The 19,936-nt window shown below is 47.8% G+C and overlaps 1 protein-coding gene across 1 annotated transcript in view; it reads left to right on the top strand.

The window, feature by feature from the left end:
* Positions 1–19,936, top strand: part of LOC144752437 (uncharacterized) — a 59,611-nt gene that overhangs the window by 36,537 nt on the left and 3,138 nt on the right. Inside the window, exon 6 of the mRNA XM_078640367.1 lies at positions 16,754–16,851. Coding sequence (XP_078496493.1) covers positions 16,754–16,851 — 98 coding nt within the window. The remainder of the gene's footprint in view (positions 1–16,753; positions 16,852–19,936) is intronic.

Genomic DNA, 19,936 nt, shown 5'->3' with positions numbered 1-19,936 from the left:
GGGGATATGGTGGTGGTGGATGTGGTGGTGGTGGTGGTGGATGTGGTGGTGATGGTGGTGGATGTGGGGGTGGATGTGGGGGTGGATGTGGGGGGTGGATGTGGTGGTGGATGTGGTGGTGGATGTGGTGGTGGAGGTGGTGGTGGAGGTGGTGGTGGATGTGGTGGTGGTGGAGGTGGTGGTGGAGGTGGTGAAAGTGGTGGTGGATGTGGTGAAAGTGGTGGTGGATGTGGTGGTGGATGTGGTGGTGGATGTGGTGGTGGATGTGGTGGTGGTGGATGTGGTGGTGGTGGATGCGGTGGTGGTGGTGGATGTGGTGGTAGTGGATGCGGTGGATGTGTTGGTGGATGTGGTGGTGGTGGGTGTGGTGGATGTGGTGGTGGATGTGTTGGTGGATGCGGTGGTGGTGCATGTGGTGGATGTGGTGGTGGTGGATGTGGTGGTGGATGTGGCGGTGGATGTCATGGTGGATGTGGAGGTGATGGTGGATGTGGTGGATGTGGTGGTGGATGCGGTGGTGGTGGTGGATGCGGTGGATGTGGTGGTGGATGTGGTGGTGGATGTGGTGGATGTGGTGGTGGTGCATGCGGTGGATGTGGTGGTGCATGTGGTGGATGTGGTGGTGGATGTCATGGTGGATGTGGAGGTGATGGTGGATGTGGTGGATGTGGTGGTGGATGCGGTGGTGGTGGTGGTGGATGCGGTGGTGGTGGTGGTAGATGCTGTGGTGGTGTAAGTGGTGGTGGATGTGTTGGATGTGGTGGTGGATGTGGTGGTGGATGTGGTGGTGGATGTGGTGGATGTGGGTGTGGTGGATGTGGTGGATGTGGTTGTGAATGTGGTGGTGGATGTGGTGGTGGATGTGGTGGTGGATGTGGTGGTGGTGGGTGTGGTGGATGTGGTGGTGGATGTGGCGGTGGATGTGGCGGTGGATGTCATGGTGGATGTGGAGGTGATGGTGGATGTGGTGGTGGATGTGGTGGTGATGGTGGATGTGGTGGTGGATCTGGTGGTGGATGCGGTGGTGGATGCGGTGGTGGATGCGGTGGATGCGGTGGTGGTGGATGCGGTGGATGTGGTGGTGGATGCGGTGGTGGTGGTGGATGCGGTGGTGGTGGTGGTGGATGGGGTGGTGGATGTGGCGGTGGATGTCATGGTGGATGTGGAGGTGATGGTGGATGTGGTGGTGATGGTGGATGTGGTGGTGGATGTGGTGGTGGATGCGGTGGTGGATGCGGTGGTGGATGCGGTGGATGTGGTGGTGGTGGATGCGGTGGATGTGGTGGTGGTGGATGCGGTGGATGTGGTGGTGGATGTGGATGTGGTGGTGGATGTGGTGGTGATGGTGGATGTGGTGGTGGATGTGGTGGTGGATGTGGCATGACATTTTTATTATATACAGAGGGGTACTTATTTTGTACCAATCACTGACCGATGTTAATGTAAGGGTTGTAGATGGTGGGTTGCGCATGCCTTGTTTTCATTTCCATTATAATGACAATAATCCTTTCTTTGACCCTGTGCTCAATCAACGTGGACTGTATTATAGTGAATACGAGGGGCTTAGATAAAGAAATAGGAGAGGCGAGGAGGAAGGGAAACTGGGGTAAGGAACAAGCGACGGAGGAGAACAAGACGGAGGGCATTGCTGGGGGTAGGAGAAATGCGACACGGCGGGCAGGGGAGGGGGCGGAGCGGGGAGAGCGGCGATGAGGGTGTGAAGGTCTCACATGAGGGGGCGTGGTATCTTAAGTTGTGTTGCTTTGGGAGGCAAGATTAAAAATGTGTAAGCACATCTCTTTCGTAGGGAGTTAAACAAAGTTAAAACAACTGGCTCCAAAGGTTTTGCTTAAGTATGTGTGAAGTAATTAGCTGTCTGTCTCTGCTTTCTTCCATTGCACTGGCATCTAGGTGTTAGGCTCAGATGGCTTGAACAAAAGACGGGCTGATGGTCTTTTAAATCAGGCCTTTGTTTCTGCCCAGCTGGATGTTAAAATAAAGCCCCCTCCCTTCCACGCAGGTTAATACAGACAAATGCCGGCACTGCTGAATGATGTCCCAGCGTCCGAAAACGACACCAGAAGAAATTCAGCATGTTTTACTGAGCCAGAAATATCCGCCACATAACCCTTCTCTCCAACACTGTTTGGAATCGATCGGCTGATTTGTAAAATTACAAGTGGTCAGAGAGATAAATCTGACGGCAAAGAAGAAAAGGAACGCGAGGCTTAAGGAGATTAATGTAGGGATGGATTTGACAGAGAAAAACAGATATTTGAGATTATAACATTTCAAAGCAATGTGTCACCCGGAGATGGGGACATTAGATCCACAGAGTAGGAGAGAAAAGAAATGGTTTACTTTTTTGCTTTGGGTTATTTTAGATTTGGGAATTTCGAGCATCATTTGCTTAATGTAAAATCGATTTTTAAAGTGGGGTCCACAGCACCTACTCAGGGGGTCCTTTAAAATTAAACAATATAAACTTGCTGATAAAATAAAAATGCACATTAAATAGCCACATTGAAGAAAAATAACCTCTATAAATGAAAATAAATGTGAAATTACAGGCAAAGAAATGAAGCTTGTAACTTGGCTTGATTTGTGGAAGCAGAGCAAGCACAGCAGCCAGAATCCAGTATGGACGACTGGCGGCTTTAAATGAAGCGCCGGTCTGTGACGACAAAACGAGCACAGGCATCAGGAGCCAAAAGAGGCTAGCAGATTGATTTGTCTTTTAGAATTCAAATAAAATTATGAAAAAGCTCCAACTTTCCAATTGAAATAAATATTTAGATGCTTGAGACGCGGCCGTGAAACTGAAAGTACGGCCGACCGGCCGTGAATAATTAGGGGGTGAGAAATGCGCTGGGAGGGCTGCCTTTGATGTGGTAATGCGAGGCAGGCAGGCAGGCGGCTGGTGGCATTGTGCACGCGCTTTTTAGGGCTTGCGCTTGCGCAATGACCTAAAAAGCACATGCACTGCAAGGAATCGCCAGTGGGATCGCCAGTTAGGTAAACTCTCGATAAGCCCCTATATATCTCGCTCCCGCTCAATGCGCATGCGCATTGAGATAGGTCGCTCGACCTAAAAACAAGGAGAACAAACATATTTCTCCTTGTTACACCACACCCCAAGAGGAGTGCTGATTTGGCACTTCCCTGGGTTTACATGTTTTTGTAAAACTGGGGCAGAGCCTAAGTCCATGGGTGTTGCGTGGGAAAACCCACTGCAACACCCATGGAATGCCTCCCGTGCTCAGTGTAAGGTGAAACATCGATTTGTGCTGTATTGCCGTACTCAAGATTTATGAGGTCACTCAACCCCACGCAGGTTGAATTTGCGTGGCTTCATAAATTGGATTCAGAGCCCTGCGTTACGCACGTACCATTTTACATGGTGCAAAAGTGACGCAGGGCTCTCACAAATACGCCCCGAAATTCGCACACAAATGAATCAATCTAAGTGCAGATAGTGCCGTGAAGGGTGCCAGTCTGGGTAATGTCAGTGCTTTCCAAAAACCTTTGAGTGTCAGCTATGTATGGCAAAAATTAGAATTGTTTTTGTGATTTGGGCCAATGGTCTGGTTGCTAGAAATAAAAACAGGGCAGGCACTGCTGATTACCCAGAAGCCAGTTTTGACGTATTTAAAAAGTTAGTTAGCACGTGCCAGGCAATTAACGTGCATATGTAATAAAACTACTGGCAGCATTTAAATGGCCGGAAACTTGTAGGTGATTGGTAAATTTCAAAAGCAGGTAACAGTGTAAGCCTTCGAGGCAATAACAGGAAGATAAAAAACACACAGAGCAATGTTATAATGGAGGCAGATAAACATTGTTTAATTCACCTCCAATATTTCTGGTGAGACAAAACTTCCCGGTGGCCTGAAATCCAGAGCTTCTTGTGCAGCATCAGATCAGACTAGTTCTTTTCAGTCTCTTGAGAGGTGGTAATGTGATGGGTTAGGCAATTAGCAAATCCCTTCTGCGAAAGGATGATATATGTATACGTGTGTCTATCTGTAATTATGAAGTGCTTAGAAGAGATATAAGCTGTGATCATTCATCATGTTCTTTGCAAGTGTCATATGCCTGCCCCCTTGCCAGAGCAGCCCTTCTCTGCTTCCCCTCCTCGTTAATCTCTGCCTCTTCAATGTCACCTCAAGGGAAGGAAACTGGCACACATTTGTTCTTGAAGCCTGCTACCTGCGACCTAAGAGCTCACATGTTCCTCACGTCTCCCTCTTACCCCCTCCCCAGCTCTCCTGTGTGCCTCTGGCCTCGAATCTTGGCTCCCAGGTTCATTCTTTCCAGGAACTGAGCATGTACATTGTCATTTTCATGAAGCAATTGTACTTTACGTTGAGCATTTTTTGGCTCATTTCCTAGACAAAAAAAATAAAAGAATGCATTGCTGGATGTCACACAGCAGAGGATGGCATTGGGCAGATGTTCTACGGGTGCCTTTGCCCCAGCAGGCTTTCACATTAGAAGTTTGGACAGGCAGTTACTTCCTTACTACACACTCACTCCTAGCTGCATAGGTTTGAATATTGTCTTAGTTGCTTACTGACCCTTCTACTGCATTGGATTGCAATATTTATAGAGGGAGTGCTTACTACCCCATGTGGGGCTGAAGCGCTTGACTACATGGGTAGCATGCTACACAGTGTAGAATGTGTGGTCGGAATTGTATTGTCTTTGTTTTGGTCCTGTGTGGAAATGGACTCCATATTTTGAGTGCTGAAAACCGAGGTGTGGTTATAATTTCATGGGTCGCAGCCTTTAGTAGTGTGATGGATGAAAAATTGTGAAAACAGGTGTGCAGCTCTGAGGGTCCATTTATGGTATTTCTTATGTTCATTGTCTATATTGCTGGGTACTGCTCATGTTGTCCATTCTGAGATATCTTGTTTCAAGTTTATGGTCCTGAGAAGCTGGATGGACTTTGTTAAAATCCTCCCACGTATGAGAGCCATTGAATGAAAAGATATTTGTAGAGTGCAACTGCTGCTTCAAAAGAAGCATCCTGGCGCTTATGTCCGGATGGAACCATCCGAGATGAAGTTTAAGAAGGATCTTAAAACTCATCTGTTTTCATGCTAATAACGTTGTATTGATTTAGGCCGATGTTTTCCGGCTCTGCTTCCTCCTCTTACCTCAGCGCTGGGACACATACCGGTTGGCATAACCAGGCGCTTTATACATTCTTTTATTATTATTATTATTATTATTATGTAAGTCAGGCAGGATCAGAGATACAGCTCACCGAACATCACTGCTTCAGCTAGGCCTTGAACAGGATTTCACTAGAAATTGATCGAAGGAATGGTGGCAGTGCATTCCAAAAACTGGAAGCCAGAAAAGAGAAAGACATACCCAAAGGTCTGCCTTTGCAAAATGTTATCAGCTGTCAGGAAACAATCATAGTATGTAGCTATTTGGGAACAGCAGTGGTGGACTAAAATAAAGCCCTCCATTCGCCATCAGTATGTGGTAGGTCTCTTCAGATAATCTGTGCATGATCAGCTGGCTATGGGAGGTTTATTTGCTATGGACTGCTCCAATACAGGGTGATGGACATGACAATTAGCAGTTGTGTCGTATGGGAGCGTGTCAAGCAATTAAAGGGAATTATTATGCAGCCTGTATGAGCTTCAATCAACTGCTCAACCGCTGAGAGTTATGGTATTACTATTAGTGTGCGTTATAAATTGTGTTTATAATGTAAGTGCATTTATATAGCACTTACTATCTTTAACAAGCTGCTGTAGTGCTTTACGCCGGGCAGCATGCTGCTCCAAAGCCCAGGGTTAGTAGTATTTTCTTTTTTTGTTATCGTTGGTTATTGGGATTAGTATTGCAGCCTTAAGGAAGCCTGGCCATGCAGTTTCCACCAGTTTCAGTGTGGTAGATTAAATTAGTAGGAGATAGGTGTGCTCTTAAGTGGATGGTGCGGGTATGTGAATACATTGACTGGTTGACGGTTTTAATAGATGAGCTACTGGAGATTAGGTGTTGTTAGGTTTCAGTGGGTATGACTTTTTAAGGAGGTTGTGACCTTAGAAATGAGGTGTGGGTAATTTTGTATTGATACAATAATAGGGATTAAGGCAACCATACATGTGATTTAGAGTAGGCCGAGCTCAGAGAGAGGAGGCATGCAGTGGATGAAAAGAAAATATTATTTACATGTGTTGCAATAACACTGTAGGCCATGGGAACACCACAACACACACATACACCACCATCACCCACAGGGTAAAATACAATTATAATAAAAATGTTTTATTTTCCTAAAAAATTTGATGGAAGGACACCAGGAAACAGGAATGTTTTGTTTTAAATGTTTCTTGTAGAGATGCTTATCCCCTTTCCCTCTGATGATCATGACGAGATGCAGGAGAACAGTCTGTTTTAGTGTTTGTGTGAGTAGTGCTTCTCTGGACAGGTAGCATTAGGGTTTTCTCCAATCTGAAGGCAGCACCCACAACATATGCACAATGAAGTGTAAATTATTGCTTCCGACTGTCACTCAGCCTTCCTGTAACAGTAACCAGACACACAAAAGGAAAGGCCCTGCCTTCACACTTTCTCACTTGAATAGTAGAAATTGCACTCCCACCCCTCAAACTTCACCATCTAACAAACACGCACAGCTCAGGATATCAAGTAATCAGCAGCCCCTTCCTAACAAGGCCCTCATTGAATTTCTAAGGAGAACCCTGTCTCCAATATTTCTTGCTTAGGTGTGTGGTGTCCACCCTAAACTCATAGGAATGCTGGCAATAGGCTTCTACTGTTTGGAAATGGCCTGCATTTCAATGTGTGTTCCTCTTCTTTTGCTAGCATGCATGTGACTAGGGGGGTTTAGTCAATCTATTTATTAATGCTAGACCAAGAATCTCTCTACATTAAACACATTTTAACAATGACCGCCATGGAAATATATGCCCACCACTATTTAAGAGAAATATGTGCCCACCACTATTTAAGAGAACTATATTTAACTAAGTGATCTGTAAGAAAAATCAACGTAAAGTACAAACATTCACTGTCTATGTTACCATTATTACCCCTACTTTAAGATACCACTGTACAAATAAAGCTCCCATTATCAGTGGTGGCTCCTCTGCAGTGGCGTAGGAGTGCCACCCGACTGCCTGGTGCAGAGCCAGCAAACAAAAAATAAAACGATGCTCTAGCACTGCCACCGCCGGGGCCCTCATGGGTCGGCTGCTGCTCTGAGTGATCCTAGGCTGAAACAATGACAGGGTTGAGCCCTCAGATGATCCTGTGTAATCCCCGCATGATCTGAGATGGCACGGGCTCCGCCGGCTGCCGCTGCAAGCGAGTACTTGGTGGGCCACAGCAAAGGAGTCTTCCCTCTTCTTCTCACCGATCATGGGACCTAGGCCCTCGGGGTTGTGTCCCCAATCACTAAATCTCCTTGCTGCCTGCTGTAGAGCTGGGGGTGGACAGCCATATCCGGGCAGCATGCGGGACATGGAAGTGTCTTGGCAGGTGTCCCCCTGTGTAAGAATAGTGGCTGCAGCACATGAAGATCCCTTGGTGTGCCGGGGCGGGTGGAGAGTTTGCACCACCGGGAGTGGGAGTCTGCTGAGGCCTCTTGAGACTACACTGAGCCCGTGGGAACCCGGGGCCTGGACCAGAGCCCAGTGTTGTCTTGAAGGCTGCTCTGTGTGTGGGGGCACTGCAGGTGGCCCTCCTTTCTGTTCTCAATCCCCTTCCCATCGACATGATGTCCACTAGGTAGAGGTGTGGCGCTGCGGCCAGGGCGACTGACGCTGGAATCTGGAGACCACGGTTCGATCCCCGGCTCCAGCGCCGGCAGGTTAGCCCAGCACCATGTGACTCTGGGCAATAGCTTGCTTAATCTTCCCGACGGCCCCCACCGCCTAGAGACCCTTGCGGGTGATTGTGCGCTTTACAAATGTGGACTTTACAATGAAGTGGTCCTAATTTGAGGCCTTACCAGGGCCGGCGGAGACCTGTGCTAAAAGATGGTCTGGGAGTACCCTATGGATGGTGCCACGGCACTACGGGGCTCCGCCTCACTGGCCTGCTGGTTTTCCCCACCCCCTCTCCTTTGGCCTGCAGCACTCGAGTGTCTGGAGTGGAGAAGTGACCTGTCAGACTCCTGTAATTGAACTGCTCCCGAGGGGTGTGGAGGACCCCCCGGTCAACAGAGGAACTTGGCACATGGGAGCTGCCAGTGTATTGCTACTGGTTCACTATTTGTTGCGCTACTGGCTGATATAGGAGGTGACAAGATAAAGTGGAAAACCAGTGGCCTGACATCTTCGTTTTATCCCTGAGGTGCTACTTGTGGAAGCGCCTAAAAAGCATATGCTGGTGAAGATGGGGAAACCAAGGGCAAGAATGACCTGAACAACAATGGATCGTAGGGAAGATGCCCCCGACCACCACCCAGAGGTCCCAGTGGGAAACAACCCGGTCCAACAACAACTGGCCAAAATACAAGAGGCCATTGCAGATACTAAATCTACCCTCCACCAAGACATTAGTACAGTATTAGTGGGTCTAGGGTTACTTCGAACTGAGCACCACAAATTGGTGGAGAGAGTGGGGAATGTGGAAACGTCTGCCGGAGAGCTCCAACCTACGCAACAAGCACTAGCTCACACAGTCAAGGAACTCACAGACCGGGTTCACACACTAGAATGTAGGGCAGAGGATGCCAAAGGATGCAATAGAAGGAATAATATCCAGGTGGTTGGTATTCCAGAGTGAAGGTTAGAAGATATTCTACCCTCCCTTGAGACCTGGCTTTGCACAGTGGTGGCCCCAGAGGATCTCCCTGCTTTTTACACTCTTGAGAGGGTTCACCAGGTCCCTGTCTGCTCATTAGCAATGGGGCACCCGCCGCGCCAAGTGGTGGCAATGCTTCTGCATTATAGAAACACGGATACCCTTTTACAGAAAGCAAGAACCGCATGTCCTTATGTGATCGATAATAGTAAGGTATCAATTTTCCCTGATTAAACCCTTGAGGTGTAGCGGCGACGAGCCTCGTTCACAGAAGTAAAGAGGGCGCTTCTGGATGAAGGCCTGCAATATTACCTAATATTCCCGGTTAGAATACACATAACCCTGGATGAGAAGACTCACATCTTTGATGATCCTGACACGGCTTGAGAGTGGCTTGAAGGCTATAGATCAGTTGGCCCATCCTCAAAGATGGACTCTACTGTGGTAAGTCGAGACTTTCCCGCTAGGAAGCAGACCTGAAAGAGGTCTAAACGTAGACCTCCTAAGATGCCGAGCCCATCCCAAACAGAGAAAGTAATAGCTGCTGCTCTCCAAGTGTTGGCTGTGATCATGAGACCTACAGAGTCAGGATCAGAGGCTGGTTCGCCCTCAGGGAAAGGGTCTTGGGAATCCAAGATAGACTTGTCCCAGGCAGGCAGTGTTTTGCTGCCACAGGTTACCCAAGATCAGCGGATGATCCTGTTAGTTGGAGTGAGGCACTAGTATGGACTGGACCGCTCTGCAGATGTAGTAAGTTCAGAGGGCAAAAGCTACTGGTGTTCGGGCCGGTGTGGGCTGGTGGAACTCTCATGAGCCATGATCAAAAGCCTACCCCCATCCAGAAGTCCACACCTAGACTAGGTGGGGCCTTCTGCTGAGTCAAATGTACTGTTTGCAGTTTGGACAGATGGCCATTGGCCGACTGCTCGGGGGAAGGGGAGTTCGGATTTACCTGGCTTTTCTTGTTTCGGATTTTCCTATGTTTTGTTGCAGGAGTGGTGCTACACAGTCACGGGAGATTGTGGTCGGCCGGTAGATGGGTGGGAAACAGAGACCGAGGTTGTTTTTCTTTGAATGATGCCTACACACCACATGCTGAAACTTATGACATGGAATATTAGAGGGATGGAGACTGCTACAAAGCGGCATAATATACAAAGGTACCTGTGGAGGAGGGGGGTGCATATTGCTCTATTTCAAGAAACTCACTTTATACACAGCAAAACTGAGAAACTACTTGCGTCATCGTACTCTGCATACACCAGGGGGGTGCTAAATTGGGTCTTAGCGGGGGTAGCCTTTGAGCCCAACCATACAGTAATAGATAGAGAAGGCAGATATATATTCCTGAAAGGGATAGTGTATGGGCAAAAGATTTTTTTCGGCTGTGTATACGCACCTAATCAAGATCATGGGGGGGTAGCTTCAATTGTGTTGTGTTGCTAACATCACACTGGACCTATCACATCCCCCACTGTTAGGAGCCCAGGCCCACTGCACAGCGATGGGATTTAGGGATTGGATGGGATACTAGGGTTGGAAGAGATCTGGAGTACACAACACCTGCAGGACAGAGACCACTCGTTCTACTCCTCAATACACCAACTGCATACAAGGATAGATAAATTTCTTTGCTTCTCCAGCCTGGAACATACTATCACTCACACTGAATACCTGGGATGCACCTTTTCTAATTACAGCACCTTGCTGATGACCTTTCAACCTGTAGGGCAGCGCCCACAGGTCCCATTGTGGCGGCTTAACACACAAATGCTGGAAGACATTTGTTTTAAGGAGTTCTTGGGTTCTACCATAGATGCAAATTTTGCTGCTAATGCACACACAGCCTCCACTGTACTGGTAGAATGGGAAGCATTCAAGGTGGTCACAAGGGGCCTTTGCTTGGGACAATCTATCGGGGCACAACGAAAACTACACCAGGAAATACAGAATTAGAAGACGAACTACACAAATTAGACAACATGCTGGGCCAGGCTCCCGAACGGCAGAGCTACTGAAGGAAACGCAGACACTGTACTACCAAGCCCTTGAAAAGCTGGGGTGTTATGATTACATGGGTTACTTGGTAAAGCGCATGAGGAGGAGGGGAGACCTGGCTGCTTGCTAGAATGGCTGATTAAGCAGGAAACGCTGGGCTCCCTGATTACCCATGTGCGAACTAGATCGAATCAATCGGTCCATGACCCAGTGAGTATCAACAACCTCTTTCGTGATTACTATAAATCCCTATACGAGGCACCCTCTCAGGTCCCACAGGTAGAACAAAGAGTTTTTCTGTCCCAGCTGCCACTAGTCACACTCGACCTACAAGAAAAGGAGACCTTAGGTCACCCCATTGAGTCTCGGGAAATTCAGATGGCAATTAAAAGTATGGCCACAGGTAAGACTCCAGGACCTGATGGTCTACCAGTGGAGTTTTACTCTGCATATGCTCCCAAAATGGCCCCCATCAGAGATCATATATGCAGAATCGCTGTGAACTCGGAGACTACCCAGGGATGAATTGGTGGTTCCTGTTAGACCTGTCATTTCTTGGCGTGAATACCCCAGACTTTTTGCCTCTACCTCCTTTATTTTTGATGCTGTGAGGAATTTTGTTTTGCTGGCTTAGATGCTTTGGGCACTTTGCCACTGCCGATCAGTGTCAAAGTGCAAGTGCCTCCTGTATAAAGTTTTATGATACTTGGTTGTCCATAATTGGTATGATTCCCTTACTATTAAAATCCCTAGTAGAGTGCACTATGTGTGCCAGGGCTGGTAATGCAAATGCTACTAGTGGACCTGCAGCACTAATTGTGCCACGCACACAGGTAGCCCTAAGAAGAGATCTCAGGCCTGCCACTTCAGTGCCTGCGCGCAGTTTGTTAACTGCCTTGTCCTGGCAAGTGCACCCACTTGCCAGGCCTTACCTTCCCTTTCTATGCACATCAGACACCCCTATAGTAGGCCCAAGGTACCCCCCCCCGGGCAGGGTGCAGAGTGTGTAAAAAGTACCATGTCCTAACAGTGAAATACTGCCAAATTCTTTTTTCAGTGTTGCAAGGTCATCTTGCCCATAGGACAGAATGGGGAATGCTGTGTCCCATGTTTCCAGCATATCTTCCCATAGGCCTAAGATGGAGATGGAGTTTAGTGTGCCTGAACTCAGAATTTAATAACACACCTTTTTGTGAAGATGGTTTTTGAATTGTGTATTTAGAAACCACAATTTTAGAAGTGGCTGGTTTCTTGTCTTAAACCATCCTGTGTGCCTCTGCCTGGTTGTATAATGCCTGCCTGGGTTTGGATGTGATAGGGTCTGGGAAGTGTCCTGAACCCAGGGAGGAGTAGGAGAGACAGCAACAGGATGGCCTGCTTTGATGTGTGGGGACGAGTAGACCCCTGGATGTGAGGAGGGCTGTGTTGTTGTCACTAAAGGATGGCTCCACTTCCTGCTGAGCGTCTGGGTCCCAGACCCTGACTATCAAAGGAAGAGGGGGTGTACTGGAAGGAAGACACCCAGGTTTGGTTTGGACCGTGGTCAGAGCCCCCTGAACACAAAGACTTACAAGGCATTTAGGGGTATAGACGTAAGAGCGGAAACCCCTGAACTCAAGACTGAAATTCATACTGAAAAAGGATTGAACCTACTTTGTGCTCAAGAGGGACCTTTGCCAAAGAAGAACAGCTGAAGAGACTGAAGCGAAGGACTGCCCTTGCTGTGTGTTCTGGGGATGGCCTGCAGTTTGCTGGTTTGACTATGGAGAGGACAAGGGGCTTTGCTGTGTGCTGTGTCCCCCTGTTTGTGAGGACTTGGCTGTGTGCTGTGTCCTGAAGTAGCGTGTCTCCAAGGGCCCGAGGAAAGCTGGTCCCCTCTTGTGGAAACTCAGGAATATAAAAGTTTCCAACTGCGTCTCAGCGACGCTTGGTGCATGGTGCTTTTGCACACCTGAGACTGCCTAGTGATCCGTAGTACTGTGTACAAGGTGCCCCATGATCACTTTGCCCCCGCAGCATGAAACATCGTCCACGCTGCTGTATTGCTATTTGTGGATGAGCCGTCATCGTAATTGAGGCTGTGAGTGAGAATGACCATCACTGGCCCGAGCCGCAACGTGCTACAGGATTTCTGGAAGTCTGCCGTGTGGTCCATGGTACTGTTTACGAGGTGCCCCGTGATCGCATTGCCCCCGCAGCGTGAAACATCGTCTATGCTGCTGTATTGCTGTTTGTGGCCCGAGCCAGCATCGTAACTGAGGCTGTGTGTGTGTGTGTTGAGGCCTGAGCCGCAACATTCTAAAGGATTTCTTGAAGCTAAGAAAGCTGCAAGGTGAAAGGGATTGTGATCATTATTCACCGCGAGGAATCTGCCCAAGATTGTCAACGAAGGAGAAAGCAGCACCGTAACCCATCTGGCTACAGCATCGCCTGGCAACAGAGCCGCAACATGATCGGGAACGCCCGTCAGGACATCTGACAATCGGGGAGAGAGAGAGAGCGAGGCAGCGCACCCCCAGGTAAGACTTGGATTCAGTTGGGAGCCACAAGCGTGTGTGGCCTGGGGAGGCGTGCAGGAGGAGTACAGGAGTGCTCCGAGCTCTCTCCCACTGCACTGCGTTAGACGCACAGAGTCCCCGAGCGGCCTATACCAGCCCAGCAGTACCGGGGCCACCCCTTGAAGCTTATGACCATTGTCTCTGGCGTTGGGGCCAGTGGGGGGCCTGAGTTGATTCTTAGATTACGAAATGCTTTATTATTGCATTATGAACATTCTGATTCTTGCATTACGAACTGCATTAATGTTGCATTACGAACTGCCTGCTTCTTACATTACAACCCGCATTATTATTGCATTACAAACTGCCTGATTCTTGCATTACGAACCGCATTATTTTATTTTATTTTTGTAAAATGTTTGTACTCATTTGCCTCTAAAAAACTCCATTCCATTTGCACCTGTGAATAGAGTATTGGGCCTTTTTGTGCAGGAAGCAGGGAGACAGAGATAGAAAAGGGAGGATACTGGCTTTAACCTTTTGCGCCCTCGTTTATTTGAAGCAGCGTCCTCCATCCTATGTTCCCTTGTTATCACTCCCCTGCTCTCCCTCATGCGCCGAAACGTAGAATGGGAATCAAGGGGGGGGGGGGGGACCAAATGGCCAGAGGAGGCAAGGAAGGCGAAATCATCAGACTTCATTATTCATTTATTGCTTACACCACTCTAATAAGGGAGACCAAAACTCATGCTTTTTGAAGGCCTTCATGTCTAGGCTAGCAACATATTTAATAGAGCTTTGGAGGGGATACAGTTATCCACTGTTTACAAATTTCTCTACGTGCCAACAGAATACAGTAAAAAAGCAGCCTTACTTTGTTATCCGTTATACTTGCGGGGGAGTCTACGCATCCAAAAAAAAAAACAAGACGCTTACCTTAATGTCCGTATCCAGCAAAGTAGACAAAACGCTACTCACATCATTCCAGAAAGGCTGAATCTCCGGACACTCTACAAACTTGGACTGCCGCACCTAAGACAGACCACGCCTCCTCTGCTCCCGAACTTTGACAACCTCTGTGGCATCCAGTAGGCTCTATGAATGGAGAAAAGGTGATTTCTTCTTCGGTGTGCTGGTTTTACTATTTTAAATAACAGCCATTGATACTTGCCACTTATTTTCCAGCGAAGACTCCAGCAAGCATTTTCCCCACAATTCCATTGGCAATATGAAGGCCCCATCTTCCAGTTCCACCATCAGCCAGTATATTATTACAAGCTCCTTTTGAAGTCCAGGTTCATTCAGAAGTCTGTCCTCCAGTTCATTTGATCTTCCTATCACTGTGCCTGGATCTTGAAACCAACTATGTATTTAAATCTGGACATTTGTTGTTCCGAGAGATGGTTACACGATTCCCAACTTATTAAAAGACCATCCTGTGTGATTAGGTTCCACCTCGTTAGGCCATCCTCTCTCAAAGGTCGAGCTAGTGCATCTTTTGTCCAGACCGGTGAGCCATGTGAGTCCCATATAGGAGCCATTTGACTGAAGTATGGTATTTTTAAGGCTTTTCTGACTCTATACCAGGTCTCAGCCAGGCCTCTCAAAATCTTTAGCCTGACTTTCTTAAAATATTTAGGGTCTGCATATTTGAACATAAAGCTGACACTACCCCCTGGCTCCGGCCTTGCCATTACTCCCAGCAGTCTCCCAATCTCTGAAATTATGGGTGTGTTCAGCAGCATTTTCCCATTTTTTAATAAAAAGGCTCATTAATAAAATAGCAGATCTGGTATTGCAATGCCCCCTTTTTCCACCCTCCTCCTCAATATCTTCCGGGCTATTCTGGGACCCTTGCTTGACCAAATAAAGCTACCAATTTGACCTTGCAGCTTGTTAAGCGCTTCCTTGTCAAAAGGGAGGGGAATGGTGTCAAACAAGAAAGTTAATTTTGGGAGGATCATCATTTTTACTAGGTTTACCCGGCCTAGTAAGGTAAGCTGGAGGTGTGCCCACATTTTTAAGAGCCCACTGATCTCTTTCTTTGCCTTCTCCAGATTCACTTTAGTCAATTTGGGGCTGTCTTGTGGAATCATGACTCCCAGATACCTCATTGCCTCCCTATTGGGTGCTTCCCCTGTTCGAAAATTCCAAGTCATGACCTCTGTCTTATTCCCATTTATTTCATAACCCGAGATTTTTCCAAAGTCTGTTAGTGCTGTAATGCGGCTTAGGGTGTTTTGTAGGTTATTCGAAAAAATGAGAATATCGTCAGCGTAGAGTTCTAATTTCTGGCACCAGCCCTCATACTGAAAAGGTACAATCTCCAAATTCTCCCTTATTTTCCTGGCTAGGGGCTCAATGTATACATTGAATAAGAGTGGCGATAAGGGACACCCTTGTCTCGTTTCCCTGCTGATAGGAACCGGGTCTGTCAAGGAGCCACTAACTAGCACTCTAGCTCTTGGGGTCCTGCAGATAGCCTACAATGTTCTACAAAATATTTGGCCAAGATTTACAGATTCTGCCACAGTCCGCAAAAAGGCCCAATTTACCCGGTGAAAAGCTCTAGTAGCGTCTAAAGCTATAACCGCAAGTGGAAGCTCATAAACGGATGCCAGGTCAATCGAATCTATCATCGAGAAGGACAGCTCTTTCAAAGACCTACCCCGAATAAACAATTTTTGATCCGTGTGGATCAACTCCGCCATTGGTCCATTTAACCTGTCAGCCAATATTACAAACCGCATTATTATTGCATTTCGAACTGCCTGATTCTTGCATTGCAAACTGCATTATTATTGCATTACGAACTGCCTGATTCTTGCATTACGAACCGCATTATTCTTACATTATGAACTGCCAGATTCTTGCATTAAGCACTGTCTTATTACCACATTACGAACGGCATTACGAACTTCAGAGCATTGCATTAGGACTGCATTAGAGATCGCGAATTGCTCATTGACACTGCAAGAACCTACAAGTGATTGCTGGCCTAATAACCGGCCAAGTGAAATATAACAAATACGCATATGTTGGATTTCTATCGTTTGGTCTCATCGTATTTCTTTTTATAACGATACCGCTATTTTTTATGAAACCAGTGTGGTGTCCATTTGTGGTGTTATCACTGGGTTACTGAGAGTGTGGTTGGAAATACTTTACACATTCCCTTGGAGATAAGCCTGGCTGCTCGTGCCAAGTTACCAGGGGGTGAGCAGAGGTTATCTAAGGGTGTGTCCTTCCTTATCCTGACTAGAAGAAACAGTCCCTATTTGGACTAGGGTACCTAACTCAGCCAACTAGAGACCCCCAGTTCTAACATTGGTGGTCAGTGGTTAGGTATTTGAACTTGTATTTGCAACTGACTCACAGTGATTGGTGTACATCACTAGTTTTAGGGAAGACCACAACGCAACCACATATTGTGTTTTTGATTTTTTGGTTCTATTTTTAAGCCACACATCATGTCTCAAAGGAGTCAAGTAGCCAGTGAGGCTGCAGAATTGAAATTCAACATTGAGGCATTGCTTACCTACAAAGTTGATCAATTGAGGTAATTCTGCAGAGCTTTGGGATGTCCCATGAAAAGTAGCACTAAGAAGGAGGAGCTGCAAATGGCCTTGAGGGCCTGGTGGGAAGCCAAAGAGGCTCAGGAGACAGTTGATGCTGAGGTGGACGAGGAAGACCCAGGGAATGGATTTGGTCCGCGGGATTTGCGGTGAAAGGACCAACCTTAGGGGCTGGTAGTAACCATTCAGGGAGGAGCATTTCCCTAGAAGAGCTGGAGGAAAACCAAGGGGTTAGAGAGCATGAGTTGGAGGTTTTAGAACTTAAGGCTCAAGTAGATGAGAAAAAGGTGCTCATTGAAAGTGAAAAGTGAGGAAGAGAAAAAGATTATCTTACCTCAAGAGTTAAGCATGAGGGAACTGGACATTAAGGCTAAACAGGTGGAGTCCAGTTTGCATGGTGGCAGCGCACAGCCAGTGCCAGCAGGTAAGGTGCACATTCCCAAACACTTAGTGCGAGATTACCAAGGGGGTGATGGTATTTATGTGTGGTTCACGGCATATAAGATCACACTGAGGATGAATGAGGTGTCTGAAAAGCATTGGGGGGCTGGCCTATGGAAACACTTTGAGGCTTCTGGGAGGGATGTTTTACCACCTTTATAGAGGGCGGGAACCCTGACCTACGCCAACATGAAGGAGGCTTCATGCATCAGGTATGGGCTCACTCCTGAACAGTACAGGCAGAAATTCAGGAACTTCAAGAAACTAGAATCCAGTACTTGGGTGGAATGTGTGAATGCGTACACACCTGACCTGGATGATTGGGTGATGGTTAGCCTTGCGAATGATATCAAGGGATTGCTCCATTTGGGCCCCAGGGAGCCCGGCTCAGTAATTATTCTCCAGAGTTGCGCCAACACCTGTTAGAGTACGAGCTCTTTGATTCCCAGGAGCTTGTACCAGAGACAGACCTCTGGTTAAGGGACAGAGGGTCTGAAGAGGCACTAAGGACCTGGGGATCTGGGTTTGAGTCTCAGTATTGATGCCAAAACCTCCTGTGATTCTGGGCAAATCACTTAATCTCTCCGTGCCTAAAATGAATGTGTGTCCTCATGTAACGTAACTGGTGCTATGTAAAGCGCTCTGATACCCGATTCGGTTCGGGTCTACTTTGCGCTATATAAAACTGCAAAAAAAAAAGGGGGAATTCCACCAGCGACTCAGAGATCTTCCGGTCCCGTGGGAGGGAAGAAGGGGAGATTCGCGTAGTCAGGTCCCAGAGTAATGGGAGGAGTGCAGGCTAGCACCCTGTCTCAAAGGAGAGGGAGGGAGTGTGAGCAGCATCCCAGGGGGTCCACAGCCCTACCCCAGAGACTGGAGGGTTCCTTAGGAGAGCACCTGGTTGGAGGTCTAGAGTCTACTTGCCAGCTGTGCGAGGAAGAACACCTATCGTCAGGAGGTCATGGGGCATCTGTAACCAGAGCTCCCACGGTCCTGAAGTTTGTTGGTGCCATTCCTAAGTGGCAGGCCCTGAAGTCTAAATGGAAGGTTGAGAGGGGGATGTGTTCCCCAGTAGGAAAACCCGTGGATCAGGGCCCAGCCAGAAGGGCTGGGTCCCATAGAAGTCACCAGGATAACCCTGCCTCTAACTTGATTGGCAGGATAACTGTAAACAGTGCCCTGGCCGCTGGCTCTTCCAGGGGTACCGCTCCAGGTGGGAGTTGGCAAGGGATAAGCACCCCCAGAGGGCCCCAAACTGCTAGGAAGTATCAGTGGAGTAGCCTAGTTGGCCCAGGGAGTTATAACCGAGAGAACCCCCTGGGGTCAGGAAGGCATAGAACGGGAGGTTGTCCCTGTGGTAGCAGGCCTGCGTCTGGGTTCTATCGGCCCAAGCAGGGGAGTCCATCAAGGTAGTTAATTGGCCTACCCTAGCTTTAGGCTGGGAGGGGGTTGTGTTGGACTTAGCCCTTTTGGCTAAAGTTCCTTAAACTTTTTTGCCTGCTCCTTGATCTTTTCCTGACACTGTGTTGCCGACTTAGATGCTTTGGGCACTTTGCCACTGCTGATCAGTGTCAAAGTACAAGTGCCTCCTGTATAAAGTGTTATTGTAATTGGTTGTCCATAATTGGTATGTTTGTCTTATTAGTAAAGTGCACTCTGTGTGCCAGGGCTGGTAATGCAAAAGCTACTAGTGGGCCTGCAGCACTAATTGTGCCACCCACCCAAGTAGCCCTAAAAGAGATCTCAGGCCTGCCACTGCAGTGCCTACGTGCAGTTTGTTAACTGCCTTGTTGTCCTGACAAGTGCACCCTCTTGCCAGGCCTTACCCTTCCCTTTTTATGCACATCAGACACCCCTATAGTAGGCCCCACGTACCCCCCTGGGCAGGGTGCAGTGTATGTGAAAGGTAGGACATGTACTGAGGTGTGTACCATGTCCAGACAGTGAAATACTGCAAAATTCGTTTTTCACTGTTGCAAGGCTATCTTGCCCGTAGGACAAAATGGAAAATGCTGTGTCCAATGTTTCCAGCATATCTTCCCACAGGCAGAAAATGGAGAGATGGAGTTTAGTGTGCCTGAACTCAGAATGTAATAACACATCTTTTTGTGAAGATGTTTTTTAAATTGTGTGTTTAGAAACCACACTTTGAGAAGTGGCTGGTTTCTTGTCTTAACCAGCCTGTGTGCCTCTGCCTGGTTGTGTATTGACTATCTGGGTTTGGCTGTGACAGGGTCTGGGGAGTGTCCTGATACCAGATAAGAGTAGGTGAGACAGCAACAGGCGGGCCTGCATTTGGTGTGGTGGGAGGAGTAGCCCCTTTGATGCGAAGAGTGCTGTGCTGCTGCCACAAAAAAATGGCTCCACCTCCTGCGGAGTGTCTGAGGCCCACCCCTCACTATCAAAGAAAGAAGATGTGCACTGGCAGGAAGACACCCGGAACTGGTTTGGACCAGGCTCAGAGCCCCCTAAACACATAGACTTCAAAGGCATTTAGGGGTATAAATGTGAGAGCTGAAACCCCTGAACTCAAGCCTGAAAAAGGATTGAAACTACTTTGTAATCAAGAGGAACCTCTTGCAAAGAAGAACAGCTGAAGAGGCTAAAGAGAAGGTCTGCCCTTGCTGT

This window comes from Lissotriton helveticus, chromosome 5_1, assembly GCF_964261635.1.
Source record: "Lissotriton helveticus chromosome 5_1, aLisHel1.1, whole genome shotgun sequence".
NCBI classification, from domain to species: domain Eukaryota; kingdom Metazoa; phylum Chordata; class Amphibia; order Caudata; family Salamandridae; genus Lissotriton; species Lissotriton helveticus.
Note: the sequence above shows the minus strand (reverse complement) of the source record. Positions and strands in the feature narration are given on the sequence as shown.